At 46.3% G+C, this 17,996-nt stretch overlaps 1 protein-coding gene across 7 annotated transcripts in view; it reads right to left on the reverse strand.

Annotated features, from left to right (window-relative positions):
• Nucleotides 1-17,996, reverse strand: part of ST6GAL1 (ST6 beta-galactoside alpha-2,6-sialyltransferase 1) — a 91,904-nt gene that overhangs the window by 4,864 nt on the left and 69,044 nt on the right. For all 7 annotated transcript variants that reach the window (XM_059391312.1, XM_059391314.1, XM_059391317.1 and 4 more), the window contains 3 exons: nucleotides 16,747-16,844; nucleotides 1,998-2,096; nucleotides 521-695 (listed from right to left, as the gene is read on the reverse strand). In XM_059391312.1, coding sequence (XP_059247295.1) covers nucleotides 521-695; nucleotides 1,998-2,096; nucleotides 16,747-16,844 — 372 coding nt within the window. The remainder of the gene's footprint in view (nucleotides 1-520; nucleotides 696-1,997; nucleotides 2,097-16,746; nucleotides 16,845-17,996) is intronic.

A 17,996-nucleotide genomic window follows, 5' to 3' on the forward strand; every position in this document is an offset into this window, starting at 1 on the left:
TCAGTGTAACATTATGACTGATCCTATCTTTATTTAAAATTTTGGTATTTCATTCAGGATAAAATCTTGCATTAATTACAGTTTTTAAAAAATATTATTTTAATATTATTTAGCTTGTTACTGAATTTTCTGGTGTCCCCTCAAATGGTATACCTGAGGCAAGTGCCTCTCTTGCCTCATCTTCCAAATCCCAGCACTGCTCTTCCCATTTTCCTGCCTCCTCCCCAAGCCAAATCTACCCCTCACCCAGGCCTGGCCCAATGCCATTCCTCCACTGAGCTCTCTGACAGCACCCCCAGGAGGGGTGTGCTCTCCTGGCTGAACTCCCCCACCAAACACCCTAAAGGAGAAGGATTCTTACTGATCTCTGGATCTTAGCTAGAACTTGGCCCAGTGTAGAAATACAGCAAAAACCTGGCAACTGTTTGGTGAACAAAGGAATGAATGAATGAATGAGATCCCATTCTCTAATCTCTTCTAGAAACAAACATGAGAGGTCTTTCCCCAGATACAGACTCACCAAGCATCCCAGAGGATGGGGGGTTGGGTTGAATCTCCTCTGGGGATATTTCCTGAATGATGTCCCACAGCTCCCAAGGCATCTGGGGCTTGAGGATGTAAAAAGGCTGGTCAGGATGCAGCTTGCGGTAGCTCTTATAGTTCTCAAAGAAGCTGTAGTCAGGGCTCTGGTACCACTGAAAGAGAAGAAAATGGTCTCCTTAAGGAGAAGGAGTTGCTTCGAAGCCCCTTCCTCGGAGTGGATTCCAGACTTCACGTCACAGCTCTCACTTGCTAGCAGAGGGAACCCAGCACACAGCTTATGCTCCCAAGGAATTTTGAGCTTGGCGACCCTGGAACAGCTTCAGACTTTGGGATCACAGACCCTGGGAATGCTCAAAGGGGTCCTTGGCACCATCTGATCCCACCTCTCATTTTTTTTTTTTTAAAGATTTTATTTATTTGACAGAGATCACAAGTAGGCAGAGAGGCAGGTAGAGAGAGAGGAAGGGAAGCAGGTTCCCCGCCTAGCAGAGAGCCTGATGCGGGGCTCGATCCCAGGACCCTGGGATCATGGCCTGAGCCGAAGGCAGAGGCTTTAACCCACTGAGCCACCCAGGCACTCCCTACCTCTCATTTTCAACTGGGGCACAGCTTTCCACAACTGCAGGTTGGGAGCCCCTGTCCTGCCTCAGACACACTTCAGCTCTGAGATCCGAGCAAAACTGTGGAGGCTGGGGTGGTGAGGTTGCCAGTGATCACCAGAGCCTCTCAGCTCCTGGTGGGTCCGACTTAAGAATCCCGTGTCCCCGGAATGGCGCGCTCTGTCCTTCCACCATAACACCAGTCTCCTGCGACAGTGCAGCCATACCAGGGAGAGGCCGGCTGACACACATGACAAACAGGAAGGGTGCCATTTTGGAGAGGCTGGGGAGCCAAAAGGCCTGAGACTCCCATCCTCTTCCCAAAAGAGAGCCCTCCGCTTAGAAAACCAAGTTCAGGGACAGGCGACTTCCCCTCCCCACATTCTAGTCTCCTCACCTGTAAAAGGGAAGCAGCCATGCTTCTACTTTCCTGTGTTGTTATGAGTGAAATGGGAAGAATTCTGGAAACTAGAATTAGGTCAAGCATGATGCTTCTGTCCTAGGAATGAGTAACTACTGTCTATTTCCTGCTGATTTGCTTCAGAAATAACTGTATTAGATGGACACAACCCCACCCTAGACAGTGAGAAATCCCGTCACTGTTACTCCTGAGCCAACGATCAAAGGAGAGAAAAACATGGCCCTGCGGAGCGGAGCACAGAGAGCACTGGTATCAGACAGGAATACTTCCGCGATGCGAGTCCAGATGAAGTGCTTTCCTCTCATGTGGAAAGAGAGTCCTTGGCGGGTGGTGGGGGAGCAGGTCAGCCATGACTTTCAAAACCCAGGAACACTCAGGACCGTCTATGGACAAACAGAAGACTCATTCCCTATTTCCTGAGGACACCCACTTACCTTTGGGATATCTGAATGGTAAACAGACGGGTCCCACACAATTAGGATTCCCTCATTATACAGACTGTCTTTGAGGAAGCGCCCTTCAGTGGTGACCAGCTGCAGGAAGAAAGAGACAAATGGTCACCTGGATGTTCATATGTAAATGTCCTGTGGTGATGACTGACAGGTGGCAAGTGCCACCCTAGGCACTTCGGTTCAGTGATCCAGGATATCAGCTGTCAAACATTCACCTTAAAAAGCACATGTTGCCCAAGTGGAAACTGAGAGAAACAAATGGCAGAAACCAAATCAAGAGCTGCCTGAAAATGAAAGCAAGCATCACAGTCATCATTCCACACCTCGACCACTCACCATTACAACGTGGAGATGTAATCAGAGTCACTGTATTATCTCAAGAATGACTAGGTACAACCCAGAGAGCAGCAACTTGCCACGAGCTTCTGAGCTACCCTGTCCCCTCATACCTCTCCCAAAGGCACGGAAGCCTGAAGAATATAATCCCACTTCCTCAGTGTATCTTTGAGGCAAGAACTACTGGTGCTGGGCCCACCTTGGCTGGGGATCATGTGGCTGTATTGGGTGCTAAAGAGTCCCCAGGGAGTCACAGAATGCCAGCATGAGTATGGCCATGAGGTGAGTGAGCATTCAGGGACAAACAATAGCAGGCCAAGCCACGGGTGTGAGGTGTGAGGAGAGGGAAGATGTCCCAGACAAAAGAAACAATGTGTGCAAATCCCCAGATGTGAGAATAAGTGGCAGAGACTGCTAGGTGTCACCCAATATGCATTCATTCTTTCTTCCTTGGAAACAAACATTTCTGTTTACCTCAACACATAGTCATCTAAAATAAAGATTATCTGAAATAAAAATTTCCCAGCCTCTCTTACAGCTAAGCCTGGCCATGATAAAATTCTGGCCAAGGGTGTGTAAGTGTGACTTCCAGGAAGTGACCTTCCTTGTTTATTTCTCCTTCCTGTTGGCTGAAGGTGGACGTGATGACTGGAGCTAAAACAGTCACCTTGGACCATGAGGATGAAGTCATGTGACTGAACGATAAATGCACAAGGTAGGAGGAGCCCAGGTTCCTGACACACTGGAACACCACAGCAGCTCTGGGATGTCCACCCTTGGATTTCTTTTACATGGGATAGAAATACGTTTTTCTCTTGTTAACCTTGTGTTGAGGGGTGGGTAGAGTGTTGCTATCACAAACAGCCAAACCTAATTCTACTTAGTACCATGAGGAGCTTATCTGGGAACTGCAGGTTGTCCAGTGTTACCAATGCCTGGTGATGTGTGCGCACTCAAGAGAATTATAGATAACAGATTTTAAAAATGTCTCCTGCTCCTCTCCAGTCATCATCTTAGTATACAAGAAAGAGGCCAGTGGCAGCAAGTTCTGGCACCCTAAGACTTTGCCAATATCTGTGGCTTCACAGAAATCCTGAGAGCTACTTAAGTCTTCTCCTTTCCATCAATGAAAAACAACAGTGAGAGTGACAGATGCCATCTGACCATGTATATTCCAAGCCAGCTACGTTCATACATGATCTCATCTCATCTTTGCAACCACCCCAGGAGGTGATTATTAATATGCCCATCTTATAAATAAGGAAACCAACTCAGAGATGCTAAGAAACTCACCCAAGCTATACAGCTAGTAAGCAGGGAATCTGAACTGGAGGTCTCCAGGATCCACACTTTTGACCTACATACTGCACTGCCTCCCAAAAAGCAGGCAGGGTGGGTCAGCCGTGGTGTCAGGAGGACAGGCCAAAGAAAGCAGTTGATGACGCACATAGACAACAAGAATGTTGCTTCTTGTCTGAGTCATAGTTATACTGTCACAGCTGGAAGACCCTCGAGGGCTGGACCCAAGTCTGTCATTTTCAGGTAGGTAAACTGAGGTCCAGAGAGAAGAGAGAATTGTCCCAGGCTTCCAAGGGAGCTTGGGACAGAGCCAGAACCAGAGTCTAGAGACTGGCTCCTCCCCAGTGTTCTTTCTTTCCTCACAGGGTTGTATTCATAAACCACAAAGCATTTGAATAAGTGAGCACACAAGCAGGGCCCGAGCCAGCCTCGATTCTCAACATACGGGGGTTTAGGGAGAGAAGAGAGGGAGGCGTTCACTCAAGCTACTTGATGAGGCAAATGGCAAAGCATGAAACCAAGAAGGGGTGATGGTAAGGACTAGTTTATCCCAAGGAGAAACAAGAAGTGACCACAGCCAGGACCTATGTGGGGACAGGGGAGAAGCTAGCCAGTACCCCTCAAGCTTAAATGGACACAGCTCTGAACTTACCATACTCATTCTGGTGGCCCTTACATGACATGTACAAATTTTCCTCAAACACAAGAGAACCTCAAACTGCTTGGGGAAATGGGGCAGTGCTCTGTGTCTGAGTCACTCTGTGGTCTTAGGAGGGCTGTTTTCCCTCTCCAGGCTCAGGTGCCTTATTTCTAGGAAAGGACTGCCCTGCAAGGCCATGTCCAGGCGGCCAGCCATGCCTGGATGGCATCTCTGTCATTTTCCCCAGCTGCAGCACAAGGCACTGGGGAGAGATCAAGGTCTTCTCAAATGCCCCTGTGCTTGACCTCGTGCAGAGTCCGACCTGAGTTCAGGGATCCCAGGAGCCTCATGATGAGGAAAGTAAGTCACTGCCACAGCAACGGAGCCCCAAGGAACACCTGCCAGGAAAAGGCTACACCAGGGAGATGGGTGGTGCTGTTATAGAAACCTGTTTAAAGTCCTCTCTCCAGTCACAAAGCAACACATGCTCCCTGCAGAAAGTTAGAGGAGACAAGAATACACACATCTATATACATACAAGAATAAGAAAACAACCATCAATCATTGCATTCTTCAGATATCACCTGTATGAATATGTTGGTCTTTTTTCTTCCCAAATCTTTTTTCCCTCAGTTATGGGCTGAACTGTTCCCCCCTTCCCCCACCAAAATTCCTATGTTGAATCCCTAACCCCCAATGTGACTCTTTTGGAGACAGGGCCTTCAGGGAGTTCATTAAGGTTGAATGAGGTCACAAGGATGGGTCCCTAATCTGATAAGATTGATATCCTTATAAGAAAAGAGACACTGAAGATCTCTCCCTCCACACGTCCACAGAGGAAAGACTGTGTGAAGATGCAGCTAGAAGGATCCACAAGCCAGGGAGAGAGCCCTTATCAGAATCCAACCTTGGTGGCACCCTGATCTTGTACCCCTGGCCTCCAGAATTGTGAGAAAATAAATCTCTGTTGTATAAGCCATCCCATTTGTGGCATTTTGTTATGGCAGGTATCAGAAACTAATATGCCCTGTGTGTGTGTGTGTGTGTGTGTGTGTGTGTGTGTGTGTAGACACTGGTAACTATATATAGAGTCTAGACTTAGCTGCTTTGTTAAACTCACACAACAGTCCAAGTCCAAGTCTTCTCGTATATCCCTCACAATATTTCCCAGCCCCAAACAGGGCATTAAAGGAAGCTCGGAGAAGTTACATAACTGACCCAGGATCACACAATAGGAAAGGGATGGAGCTAGGCTACAAATCAAGGCCTGTCTGATCTCTTCCCACTGTACCAGACGACCTTCGTTCAGAACAGTAAGGGATGAGGAAACAGTCTGTGTTCCAGCTGCCAGACTTGCAGCCTTGCCAGAGTGAAAAAGCTAGTTAGTGCCACAAGAAGACAAACAGAGGGGTGGTCGAGGTCCTGAGTAGATAGGAAAAATGAAGGCCTGACCACGGTAAACCAGACTGGGATAGGAAGCAGTTTCTCTGACAGAGAGAAGGGCACCTCAAGTGGAAAGCCACCACAAACCCCAAATGCCCAAATCAGAGGGGCCTCTGATTCTACCCAGCATCCCAGGAAGTCATCAAAAGAACCAAGAAGTATAAGAAGAAGTAATTTGGGGATGCCTGGGTGGCTCAATCAGTTAAGCTTCTGCCTTTGGCTCAGGCCATGATCCCAGGGTCCTGGGATTGAGTCCCGCAACGGGCTCCTGCTTCTCTCTCTGCCTCTGCGTGCCACTCCACCTGCTTGTGCATGCAATCTCTCTCTCTCTCTCACAAATAAATAAATAAAATCTTAAAGAAAAAGAAGAAAAGGTAGTAGTAGTAGTAATTTGGAAAGTACTTAAATGTCAGAATTAACATAAGAGGTTATGAGAATAAGCTAGGAAACTGAGCCACCAAGGAGTATTACACAACTCTGACAAAGAAAAAGGAAGAGCTCTATGAGCTGACAGGGAGTGATTTCGAGAAGATACTGGGGGGAAACAGTGTGAAAGAGCTTATAGGCACCCACACCCCCCCACACACTATATTCTGTGTGAAAAAAAGAAGGGGAATTAAGAAAGCATATGTACATCTGTTTGTCTTGACAAACACTAACACAGAAGGACAAATCAGAACACAGTGCAGGTGGCTGCCCACCACGGGTGCTGGTGGGACCAGGTGGCAGGAATCTAGGAGGGAGTTAACATTTCTCCAGTTATACGCTCCCGGAGAGTTTTGAATCTGGGGAGCATGTTAATATTCTATGTGATTTAAAAAGAAGGAGGAAAAGAAAACCCCCAAACTGAAACAAAATGGATACAGCTGAGGTCCAAATGAATTCCCCAAGCTCAGTGAAGAGGAACAGAAGGACGCATCCAGGTAACTCAGGGCTCCATCACGTGGCTGCATCACCTCAGCCTCAGGCAGGGTGTGGGGGAAAACAGCAAACCCAGCCTGAGCTCTCTCTGCTCTGTTTGCTGGAGGGAGAGATGTGCATAGCAATTTTCAAACTCTGAGGGGTATCACCCACGTGAGCAAATAAAGAAATGGGTGAAGGTGTTAGAAGCAGGATTCCCACTATGGGAGGAGGGGGGAGTGCAAATATAGAATGCGGAAAGGCAAGGGATAGCTTATGTGGACAGACCGAACTTGGTCAGGATCTGTCACTGCCAAAGCAGGCATGTCGGCAGGCACACGCAGGCGTCTATGCAGAGGAATCTATGCGCACGTGCAGGTGCATGTATGTATATAGTAAGCATACGGATGCACATGTACCTGAACCGTGTGTGTACGCGTTTACATATGTGTACATGCGTGCTCTGTTTCCTAGCTCTCCCAGCTGTAGGGGCCAAGAAATGAAGATACCTCAGTAGGAGGCATGAACCACCCAACACCCAGATGTTGGTTTCTAATACCAATTTTACTTAAAAGAGCCAAGACTCCTTGGAAAAAAGTGACATATCCCAGAGCTAAGGTAGGTTAGTATGAGGAAATAAAACTTCCCTCCATATCTCAGTGTTGCTCCAAAAAGCCCTAGACTCCTGAACTCTTCATATACCGTCAGTATAAACTCTGGAGCTATTTGTCTAGTTAATTGCTCTGCTTGGGTTTAAAACCCAATAAAACTTCTCTTATCTCCCTGAGAAGCTAAATGGTGATAGCCCGAATATCATCCCTATGTTAATACAGATATATGCTAAGGGACCCGGAAGACCGGCGCAGGAGGAAAGAGGCCCAGGAATTTACAGACATCTCTCATTTCACATCAGAGTGTGTTTATATTCTAAAGGGCTGGAGTAAGAAGGGGCCCTTTGAGGGGGGGTAGAAGCCAGCCACCTCCTGCCTTTTATAAGCAGTGCATGTGTCATGGGGGATCACTTACTTTTTGTCCCTTGCCTGTGGGGTATCTGGTTAGTCCTGTAGGATAATTGACCTGACTCTCATTGCATTGCCCTGGGAGTAGGAGCTTGGGAAAAGAGTGACTAGAGTACATTCATTATCTACTGTAAAGTATGAAATAAAAAATCTGTCTCTGATCCAGAATACTGTGTATACCTATATTCCGGATAAAACTAATAAAGAGGAAACATTTAAAACACGACAGATTAGGGCACGCCTGGGTGGCTCAGTTCGTTAAGCGGTTGCCTTCGGCTCAGGTCATGATCCCAGCATCCAGGGATCGAGTCCCACATCGGGCTCCTTGCTCGGCGGGGAGCCTGCTTCTCCCTCTGCCTCTGCCTGCCATTCTGTCTGCCTGTGCTTGCTCGCTCGCTCGTTCTCTCTCTTTAACAAATAAATAAAATCTTAAAAAAAAAACAAAACACGACAGATTAAAATGAATTGGAATATCTTGTTATGCCAGAAGATACCAGTGTTAACAGAAAAAAAACATGATGAGGGCATGCACGTGGCAGGGAAACAAGAGCCAGCTTCAAGGAGCTCCCACTGGCCAAATCCAGGAGAATTTAAATGCCAAAGTAATTCAGAACAGTGATGAATTAGAAACCATTGTTACCAATAATAAAGAGAGAAAGAAGGGAGGGGAAGGAAGGAGGATATAAGTAGAGGAGAAGGGAGGGCTCTCACTCACAGTAGAATTCTGAGCTCCAACCCAATGCCACAGAGCAGGGAAAGCTATAGTGAGAAGACTACCATTTTGCAACCATCAGAGTAAAGACTGGTTTGGGCAAAAAGTGAGCCATGAGTGCTCAATATAAGAGGGAATTTTGATGAGGAGAAGAATTGTGGTACTGTATTAAAGTGTTTACCCATAGACTATATGGGAAAAAAAATAACTATGAAAGTGGACAAATCAAACAATACCTTATCCAGGTGATCAAAATTAAAATCAGCTGAGGGGCAGACAGACACTGGATCCCTCCTGCTGTGATGATCTTAGAAGGACCTGACACCCCAGCCAGCAATGTATGAACTGAATTTCATATTGAGAAAGCATAGGGCAGAACCCAAATAATGTATTTTTTTGAAGGAGGACTTCATTCTTCAAAAATGTCAGTTCCTTAAAGGATGAAGTAAGACTATGGAAGTATTCCAGATCAAAGGAGACACAACTAAGGGCACACTACTTGATCCTGGACTGGATCTTGGACCTAAAGAAAAAAAAATATGCCATAAAAGATATTATTAGGTCAGTTAGCAAACAGATCTTTCTGGAATTCAGAAAGATTAAAGTATGTTATCACCATTAAAAAAAAAAAAACTATGTTATCACCATAAATGTATGAAGTTGATAACTATACTTTTGATTGTGAAAGACAACATTGTTGAAAATTCTTAGGATATACAGCTAAGGTGTGTATTAACTTAATCTATTCAGGAGCTACTATAATAAAATGCCAGAAACTGACATTTTTTAAATAGCAGACATTTATTTCTCATAGTTTTGGAGTCTGGGAAGTCCAAGATCAAGGCAGCAGCATACGTGGCTCCCCAATGAGAGCCCCGCTCCTGGCTTACAGATGGCTGCCTTCTTCATGTCCTCATGAGAGAAAAGTGAACTCTGGTCTCTTTCTCTTCCTATGAGGGCACTAATCCCATCATAGAGACCCCATCCTGAGAACTCTTCTATATCTAGTCATCTCCCAAAGGCTCCATTGCCAAATACCACTGCACTGGAGGTTAGGGCTTCAACATGTGAATTCAGAGGAGACACATTGGATCCTCCAAAATCACCTCCTATTCACATGCAAAATAGGTTAATTCCACCCAACCTCCCCAATGTCTCCACTCATTCCAGTGTCAACTCTAAAATCTTAAGTCTTAAGTCTCATGTGAATATTATCTAAATCAGATAAGAGTGAGGCAGTTCATCCTGAGGCAAAACTCTTCTCCAACTGTGGACCTATGAAACCAGAAAAGTATGTACTTCCAAAATACAGTGGTGGGATCACATAGGATAGACATTCCCATTACAAAAGGAAGAAACTGGAAGGAAGAAAGAGCTGACAGGTCCAAAGAAAGTCCAAAACCTAGCAAAGTAAATACCACTAGATGTTAAGGCTTGAGAAGATTCCTCTTTGGTTCAGTGCTGTGCCCTATGGACTCATAGGGGCAGCGATCCCACCTATGTGGCTCTGAGCAGCTACCATCGGGCCTATTAAAACCAAGCCCCTCCTCCCATCTTTGAAAATAAGGATGCAGCCTTGACGATTTCTGAATCTCCTTTGGGATCATGCTTTTCTTGTCATGAAGAACAATGCCATTCACAGTCCAAGAGCTCTATAGTCCTGTCCTATAGGACCTAAGAGGCCCACAGCCTTCCTCCACCTCATCCCATATCCATCCCCTTCAGCTCAAGCTGACAGTGTTGACAGTGTTTCTGCTGGCGTGTAGGAGTAGGTCCTTGGGTCACACCCTTGCCAATCTCCTTATCAAATGTTTTTGGGGCCACCCCTTCTTTTCCTCTTCAGAACAAGCTTTCTCATTTTTTTTGCCATATAGATAAGCCGAGAATTTTCCAAATCTTTAAGCTCTATTTCCTTTTTGCTAAACAATTCCTTTTTTATAATTCATTTCTCTCTACTCACACCTCACAAAAGAAGCCAGGCCAGTCCCTTCAACTTAGGAATCACCTCAGGTAAATCATCCAGTTTCTTTACTCACAAGTTCTACCTCCCACAAAACACTAGAACTCAATTCAGATGAAATCTTTGTCACTTTAGAACAAGGATCACTCTCCATTGCTCAAGAACATGTTCCTCATTTCCATCTGAGCCCTCAAAGAAGGGCCTTTATCATCCAAAGTTAGGCCAACATTTTGTTCACAATTATTTTCATATTCTCTAAAAAGACAGAAGCTCTCTCTTCAGCTCTCCTCTACTCTTTCTGAGCCCTCACCAAAATTTCCCTTAGCACCTATATTTCTAGCATGTCCTTCAAGACTCCTCCAGCTTTTACCAATTACCCAGTTTCAAAGCCACTTCACATTGTTAGGTTTTTGTCATAGCAAAACTCCTCCTCTCAGAACCAAAAAGTCTTAGCTCAGGCTGCTACGACAAAATACCATAGACTGGGTGGCTTAAACAACAGACATTTACTTCTTATGCTTCTGGAGGCTGAGAAGTCCAAGGTTAAAGTGCCAGCACATTTGGTTCCTGGTGAGGGTGTTCGTCCTGGCTTGTAGAAGGCCACCTTCCTCACACGGCAGACACATCACAGGGGCCTCACACTCAAGACCTCATCTAAATGTGTTTATCTCCCAAAGACCCCATTTCCAAATACAATCACATTGAAGGTTAGCGCTTCAACATACAAACTGGCAGGGGGCGGGGAACATAAACTTTTTACCCATAGTAAGTATTTAGGAATTAACATGCATAATATATACAACTTACTCTCAGATGAAAAAAAAAAAAAAAACATTACAAAGAATGAATAGAGCAGATAATACAGCAATGGGGTTAAAAATAGTAAGTACCTCTGGATAAAGAGTATTCAGGCATTCTTTGTAGTAGACATTTTTTCAACTTGTTCAAAGTTTCAAAGTATTTCCAAATAAATTCAAAAAAATTTTTTAAAGAATTTGGAGAAGTTTGGAGGCATCCACTGAGCAAGCAGAAGGTTCTCCAGACTCTACTTCATTCAAAAAATATTGATTGCACATCTACTACATAATGGGCACTGGTCCTGGCACTCGGGTTTACGAGTGAACAAAACAGACAAATGCGCGTCCTCTCAGAGACCAAAGGTCCTGGTGGCAGAACTAGGCGACGAGTGAGATGGGCAATTAGGATGAGGGGAGTGAGAGACATGGATGGGCAAAGTGCCAGCAGAGAGCCAGGGAAGAGCCTGACCCGGCTATGAGGAGGCCTTCATCCTGCCCTGGGCCTGCCATTACCCTCTGCGCATAGTGCAGGCCACCTTCTGTTCCCAGGCCTGGGCCATCTCCTTTGGAAAATGAAATGCCCGACGAGACTCTGGGCTCCACAAGAGCGGGGAGCATGTCTCTGTTTTATTGCTGTTTGGACTGAATTCCAGCTCCCTTCACAGAGACTGGCACAGGGCAGGTGATCAAACGAGAACTTCTGGAATGAATTCATGACTTGTTGATCCAAGGTCCTTTTAAGCTCTGTGAATTCCAATACTGCTTGAATCACCATAGAGGATCTCCTATCACATCAGACATCACATCCGATTCTACAGACATTAAAAAGGATAATGAGGGAATATTTTTTTTTAAAGATTTTATTTATTTATTTGACAGACAGAGATCACAAGTAGGCAGAGAGGCAGGCAGAGAGAGAGAGAGAGGGAAGCAGGCTTCCTGCGGAGCAGGGAGCCCGATGCGGGGCTCGATCCCAGGACCCTGAGATCATGACCCGAGCCGAAGGCAGCAGCCCAAACCACTGAGCCACCCAGGCGCCCCAATGAGGGAATATTATAAACAACTTTATGCCAATAAATCCAATGACTTAGAAGAAGAAATGAACAAATTCCTTGAAAGACACAAACTTCCAAAGTTCAGTCAAGAAGGAATAGGTAACACGAACAGCCCTGAATCTACTAACAAAACTGAATTTTTAGCTAAAAAAAACTTCCCATAAGGTAAATTATAGGTCCATGTGGCTTTACTGGCAAACTCTACTAAACATTAAAAAATAAGGGGGGGATACCAATTCCATACAAACTCTTACAGAAAATTGGCAAACCAACATTGATCCAAATCCCACCTCTATCGTATCCTTTCTGCCGCTCTCTGAGCAACTCACTCTGACTATTTGAACCTTGGTGTCATCACAGAAAAATGGGGGGGTGGTGATCACACCTCATACAGCATTGTCCCAAAGGTCAGATGAGATAAGATATCTATGGGCCTCAGACAGAAGAAGTAGGGAATAAGTGGCAGCCACTGCAGTCTCAGGATAAGCCCCGGAGAGTGATCTGAGAAGGTCCCCGCCAAAATCCAATTAGGACACCGTGTTGTCACGCATGGGATGTGGGCTTTCTCTCCTCAACCTGGAAGACAGCTTCTTGGGCAAACCTACCATAGCCTTAAATGAAATCTTTGCAGGATGGAGATTTCCCTCTTCACTCACCACCTGGAAGAGGAGCCTAGGAAGGGGGTACCCTCCCAAACCCAAGAGACACTTCAGGGCTCCTCCATGTGCTCTCTTCTTAATCGCTGCCACCTACCAATTTGGAGGTCATACCCATTCTTTACCCACACTCTCCAGCCCCAAAGTGGCCAGCATGGCCTGGAGTTCCTGCTCTGTTCCTCTGGCTGGTTCCTTCCTCTGCTCTCCTCATGCCAGGCCTTCTTTGCTCGAACCTCCTCTATAGACACCCTTCTCCCTCAGCCTCCCTTTCTCTGCATCCTACTTTGCAGCCCTTTCATGCTTCACTACGACCTCTTGCTACACCTTTCTTAGCCTTCTTCCCTTCTGACTTCCCCCCATGGGGCTTGATTCTCAGCAGGGCTTTGGATCAATCCCTCTTCCCCATCACTCACTTATTGTCCCCTCTTTTCAATATGTTCAGTTTCTTCCTCTATCAACTGGTTTCTCCCCATTGACTTAAAAAAAAATTTATGGTGGTAAAATATATGTAACAAAATGTACCATTTCCACCACTTGGAAGTGAACAGCTCAGGGACATGAAGTATATTCATGCTGTTATAAAACCATCACTGCCCTCCATCTCCAGAACTTCCTCCTCTACCCAAACTGGAACTCTCTAACTATTAAATAATGATTCCTCGCCTCACCCAGAGCCCAGAAACCACTGTTCTACCCTCTGTCTGTGAATCGGCATGTGACTCTGTCATGCCATACAGTGTGTGCCCTCTTGTGATGGTCTTCCCATTGTCTTCTAAATGTACTCAGTCTCTCCAAATTAAAAAAAAAAAAAAAAAGAAAGAAAGAAAGAAAGAAAGAAAGAAAGAAAGAAAGGAACAGAAACTGGTCATGGAACCCTCAACTCTCTACAGCGCTAGCCCTACTTCTCTTCTGCCCTTCTTGAAAGTACTACCCACAGTGGCCTTCCCCCACACACTCCCGACCCTGTGCTCCAGTGTGGCTTCTGGCTTCACCGCTTTCCCAAATAGCTGCTGCCAAAGGTCACCGATGGCCTCCCTGTTGCCAAAGAGAGAACAGCGCTTCTTAGTCCTCACCTCAGTGGGCCTCAGCAGCATCGGGCAGTGCTGACTAACCTCCTCTTTCTGTTACCCAAAGCCCTTGTGTAGAATTCCTGTCTACACCCTGTCCCTCATGCTCTCCTTCAGCCCAGCTGTTCCATGGCCTCACAGATAAAGATGACTGGCAACTTCTCCCCTCTAGCCCAGAGCTGTCCACTTAACTTCCAGCCCTGTTTCATCAGCTGCCCACTTGACATCTCTTCACAGTATCTACGGGGCAGCTCAGATCATATCTGGAACCACAGTTCTTACCCCACCCTCCTCTCTGACCCTTGCCTACACAACCCAAAATGTCTCCAAGCACTGGTAATCCCAGTGACTCTAGCTGGCCAGCCATGTGGGCCAGAAACCCCAGAATACTGGTGGCCCCTCTCCCTTCACCCCTCGCCACAGACCCACTAACGCCTCTGGACCACACATGCCAAATAGCTCACAAATCCACTCTGTTCTCACGTTCACCTGCATTTCTCCTGTGCAGCAATTGTGAATATTTCCTTACGAGAGCCTCCTGACTGTGTCTCTCCACCGACACAGGATCACTGAGCAGATGGACACCAGGAACGTTTGCAGACTGCAAGTCTGGTCATGCCACAGAGATTATCTCCTGACCACAGCGCCAGGACATGGCTCCTCTTTACCCTCAGCCTCCATGCTCACCACACCCCCCCCACACACACACACTCCCCTGCCCCCTCCCACACGAGGCCTCACTAGGCTGTTGTATCTTCAGGAGAGGTCCTAGCCCTTCTCATCCTCTATGCCTACATGACTATCTCACCTCATCAAGGCCCCTGATATCCCTGACCAGAGAAAATTTCCCCCTAGGGGTTGTGGGAGCACCTTAATCCTGTCCTTTGTAGTTCTCTGTTACAACTGTCTATCTCTCTGCATGATGACTGATTGTAGCTGTGGGCGGTGGACCGTGAAGGGGCCCAGCCTGCTGGGCTCACCACTGTATCCCCCAAACCCATCTGAGTGTCAGCCCATGGGAACATGAGAGCAGCCATCATCCACTGAGGGAAGTCCCAGGTACTCGGTGCTCTGCATGGTCTTCTGGCTCACTCCTCCTAACATGTGCTGTGAAGAAGGTACTGCTATTCTCCCTCTCCACGCATGAACAAATGGTGGCATCAGGAACTTGCGCCTGATCATTTAGCTATTAAGAGGCAGAGCCAGGGTTTCAACCCCAGGCAGGCTGACTGGAGACCTATGTGCCGACTACCACCTTCTACTCAGTGCTGTCCATATTTGTGAAAGGGGGAAAGGGAGGGAGGGAGGGTGGTGAAGGTGGATATTCAAGTAACACTTTACGTGGAAGTAGAGGTTACACTGTAGCACTTCGTGAGGATTTCTCTGGGGCATGAGAAGGAAAAGGAGAAAGTAGGGAAAGCTCCTCCCACCTCCTGTGCCTGATTTTCTAGACTTGCCAGAGTTTAAGCAGCCATGAAGCTCCAGCCTCATCTCCCTCTATAGGGCAACACAAATCTGTCCCCACCCCCACACCAGTCAGACCTGTTTGGATGTCTCCCTCATGTCCTATGCATCTTTGTCCTGCCAATACCACTTCTTAGAATGTCTCTCTCTTCCTGTTTCTCCAAATCCTGCCCATATTTCAAAGTCTAACTCTGGTGTCATGTCCTCCAGAGAGTCTCTTGCTAACCAATCTATTTCTTTTAATCTGCCCTTTTCTACTTTATAATAAAAGTAATAGAAAAGCCCCAAATGTAAGATTGGATAATAAATAGGAACTGAAAGCATATAGAGTCGACTCAGTCAGATATTACAGTGACAGAAAATGATATCATCATCAAGGAGTTGAGAAAGAAAAGAAAACAAGATGGCAGCCACCTGCAAAGAAGTTTAAGTTCATCAATCCAAGTTCCTTCATGCAAGGGTTCCTAGGAATATGGGCCTCAGATGGAAATTGGGCCATGTAAGAAGCAGCTTCTTCCCAGCTGGCGAGTTCCTGAGGGCCAAGCAGTGAAACGGAAGTAGAGCCTTGTGGCAGAGGAGGGGAGAAATGAGGGTATCCTGGAATAGTGCTGAAAGGGCACTTACAATCACTCCCAGGATGTGCTCCCTGCCCATGGAGTCCTAGGCAGTGTACAGAGCCTGCACATTGACAGAAGAACACCCAAGCTTTACATGTTTATGCAGAAAACAATAAACACGGATGGTCGTGAGTGAGGTGAATGGGCCTGCAGATCTCTCACACTAGTTTTGATACATGTGTCACCCAGTTTTGTTTTGTTTGTTTGTTTGTTAAAATCTATTAACAGAACTTTGTGGCAGGAGTATTTCTCAAGTCCCCATTAGTTTTGAGAATTCAGCATATGCTACCTGGAAATACTTCAGGAACTAATTCTCAAGGGGAATTCATGAGGCAATATGTGAATTCGAATGCCATGTCACATAGCAACATCTGGTTGATGAGGTCTCACAATACTTGCATACTATTTTACAGCTTCTCAAACACACCCACATTCATTGCTTTACTTACTTTTCCAAGCATCCCTCACTCTGATATTCTCTGCCATGTTGTTCTTCATGCAATTTTCTGGGGAAAAACCTGGCAGCTACAAGGACAGCAGAACTCTCCTTTCTTGGGACACTGAACAACTCTGTTAATGCCACCTGATGCCATGGGGGCTATCTCATGAACACATCACCAGGTTGGGTCTTGGACTCCAGGACTCAGCAAAGTCACAGGACTTAATTAACTTAGCAGCTCTGATGTGCCCCCAGCAGGTGGGGTTGACATTAGAGCCCACACTGTGGCCTTTCTCTCACTCTAGATCTGCACAGAAGAAATTTTACCTGAGAGTTCATCAGGCGAATGGTGGTTTTCGTGCCCACGTCTTGTTGGAAACTGGCTGTGGGCGCCCCATTAAACCTCAGGACTGCGTCATGATCATCTATAAACCATAAGGAAACAGAAGAGAGGTGATAAGCACCAGCAACATGCAGAAACAGAGGAAGGTCTGGAGGGAGAGAGGGCAGGAAGAAGGGGAGGAGCAAGAGAATCATACTTCCCATTCTTTATTCCATCAGGATCCCCATCAGAGGGGAAAAAGATCATATTTGTAAGGGGCAATCTGGCACAGTTTGTAGACCGGGCATGACTGCCTGCTTGCCTGGCCACTGCAGAAGCTAACGAGGCTCGTATCAAGCACCCCTGAAATCCCTTCCATGACTCCAGCAAGCCTGCGCATGGCAGAGGGGTGATCCGGGCTGGCGTGCTGCTTCACATGGGCTCACTACCCCAGTCACCAAAGGAGCAACCCAAATATTTTCTTAGTGTAACCAGTAGGTCATACTTCCATCCCTGTCAGAAAAATGACGCTACCATAAGCTCAGTGTCCCCACAAGTGCAAAGTCACCACAGCCCTCTGAAAAGCTTGCAGCACTCACAAATCAGAGGGATTTACTGTGGGTTCCAAGACAACACCCTGCATGTGCTGTTAGGAACCTGAGGCCGGAGAAGGGTCACAAGCCTGGGTGGTGGCAGCGATGGAAAAAAAGTTCACAGATCAAAACTGAATCCCACATTTGTCTACTGAAAAAGAAAAACTCTTTTGTCAGAAACAAGGTCCTAAATCCAGGCAAGATCAAACAGACCACGTTTTTAAAAATCCATTCACTCCCTGGCTCTAGTTCCCTGTCCCTGTAGCTGTTTCAGCAGAGTTTGGAAGACTTGGAGAAGTTTCTCTGTGTCACTGGCCAATCTTCTGGGAGAGAGAACTAAGTTGACTTTTAAGTTCTCTCTCAGCCTTCAGCCAGCCTCCTAGGAGCTCATCCCAACCTGACTTGATCAAGCCAGTTTGGGACTCACCACTGAAATCTGCCCAAGTTTGGGAGGTCAGCCCAATTTTCTGTTGTTCTATTTCCCTTCCTGTGGGAAATTTATTGGGGGTGGTTCTTCATTCACAAAGGTGACACCAGAAGGTGGCGGGGTGGAATTTGGCTCAATACAAGATGATCTGGAAAAAAGTACCCACAGAATTAAGGGATGAAAGCCTCCCTCTTTATTTCATTTCTAACATACGTTTTAAACCTCGGGACTCTAG

This window comes from Mustela nigripes, chromosome 2, assembly GCF_022355385.1.
Source record: "Mustela nigripes isolate SB6536 chromosome 2, MUSNIG.SB6536, whole genome shotgun sequence".
Taxonomy (NCBI): domain Eukaryota; kingdom Metazoa; phylum Chordata; class Mammalia; order Carnivora; family Mustelidae; genus Mustela; species Mustela nigripes.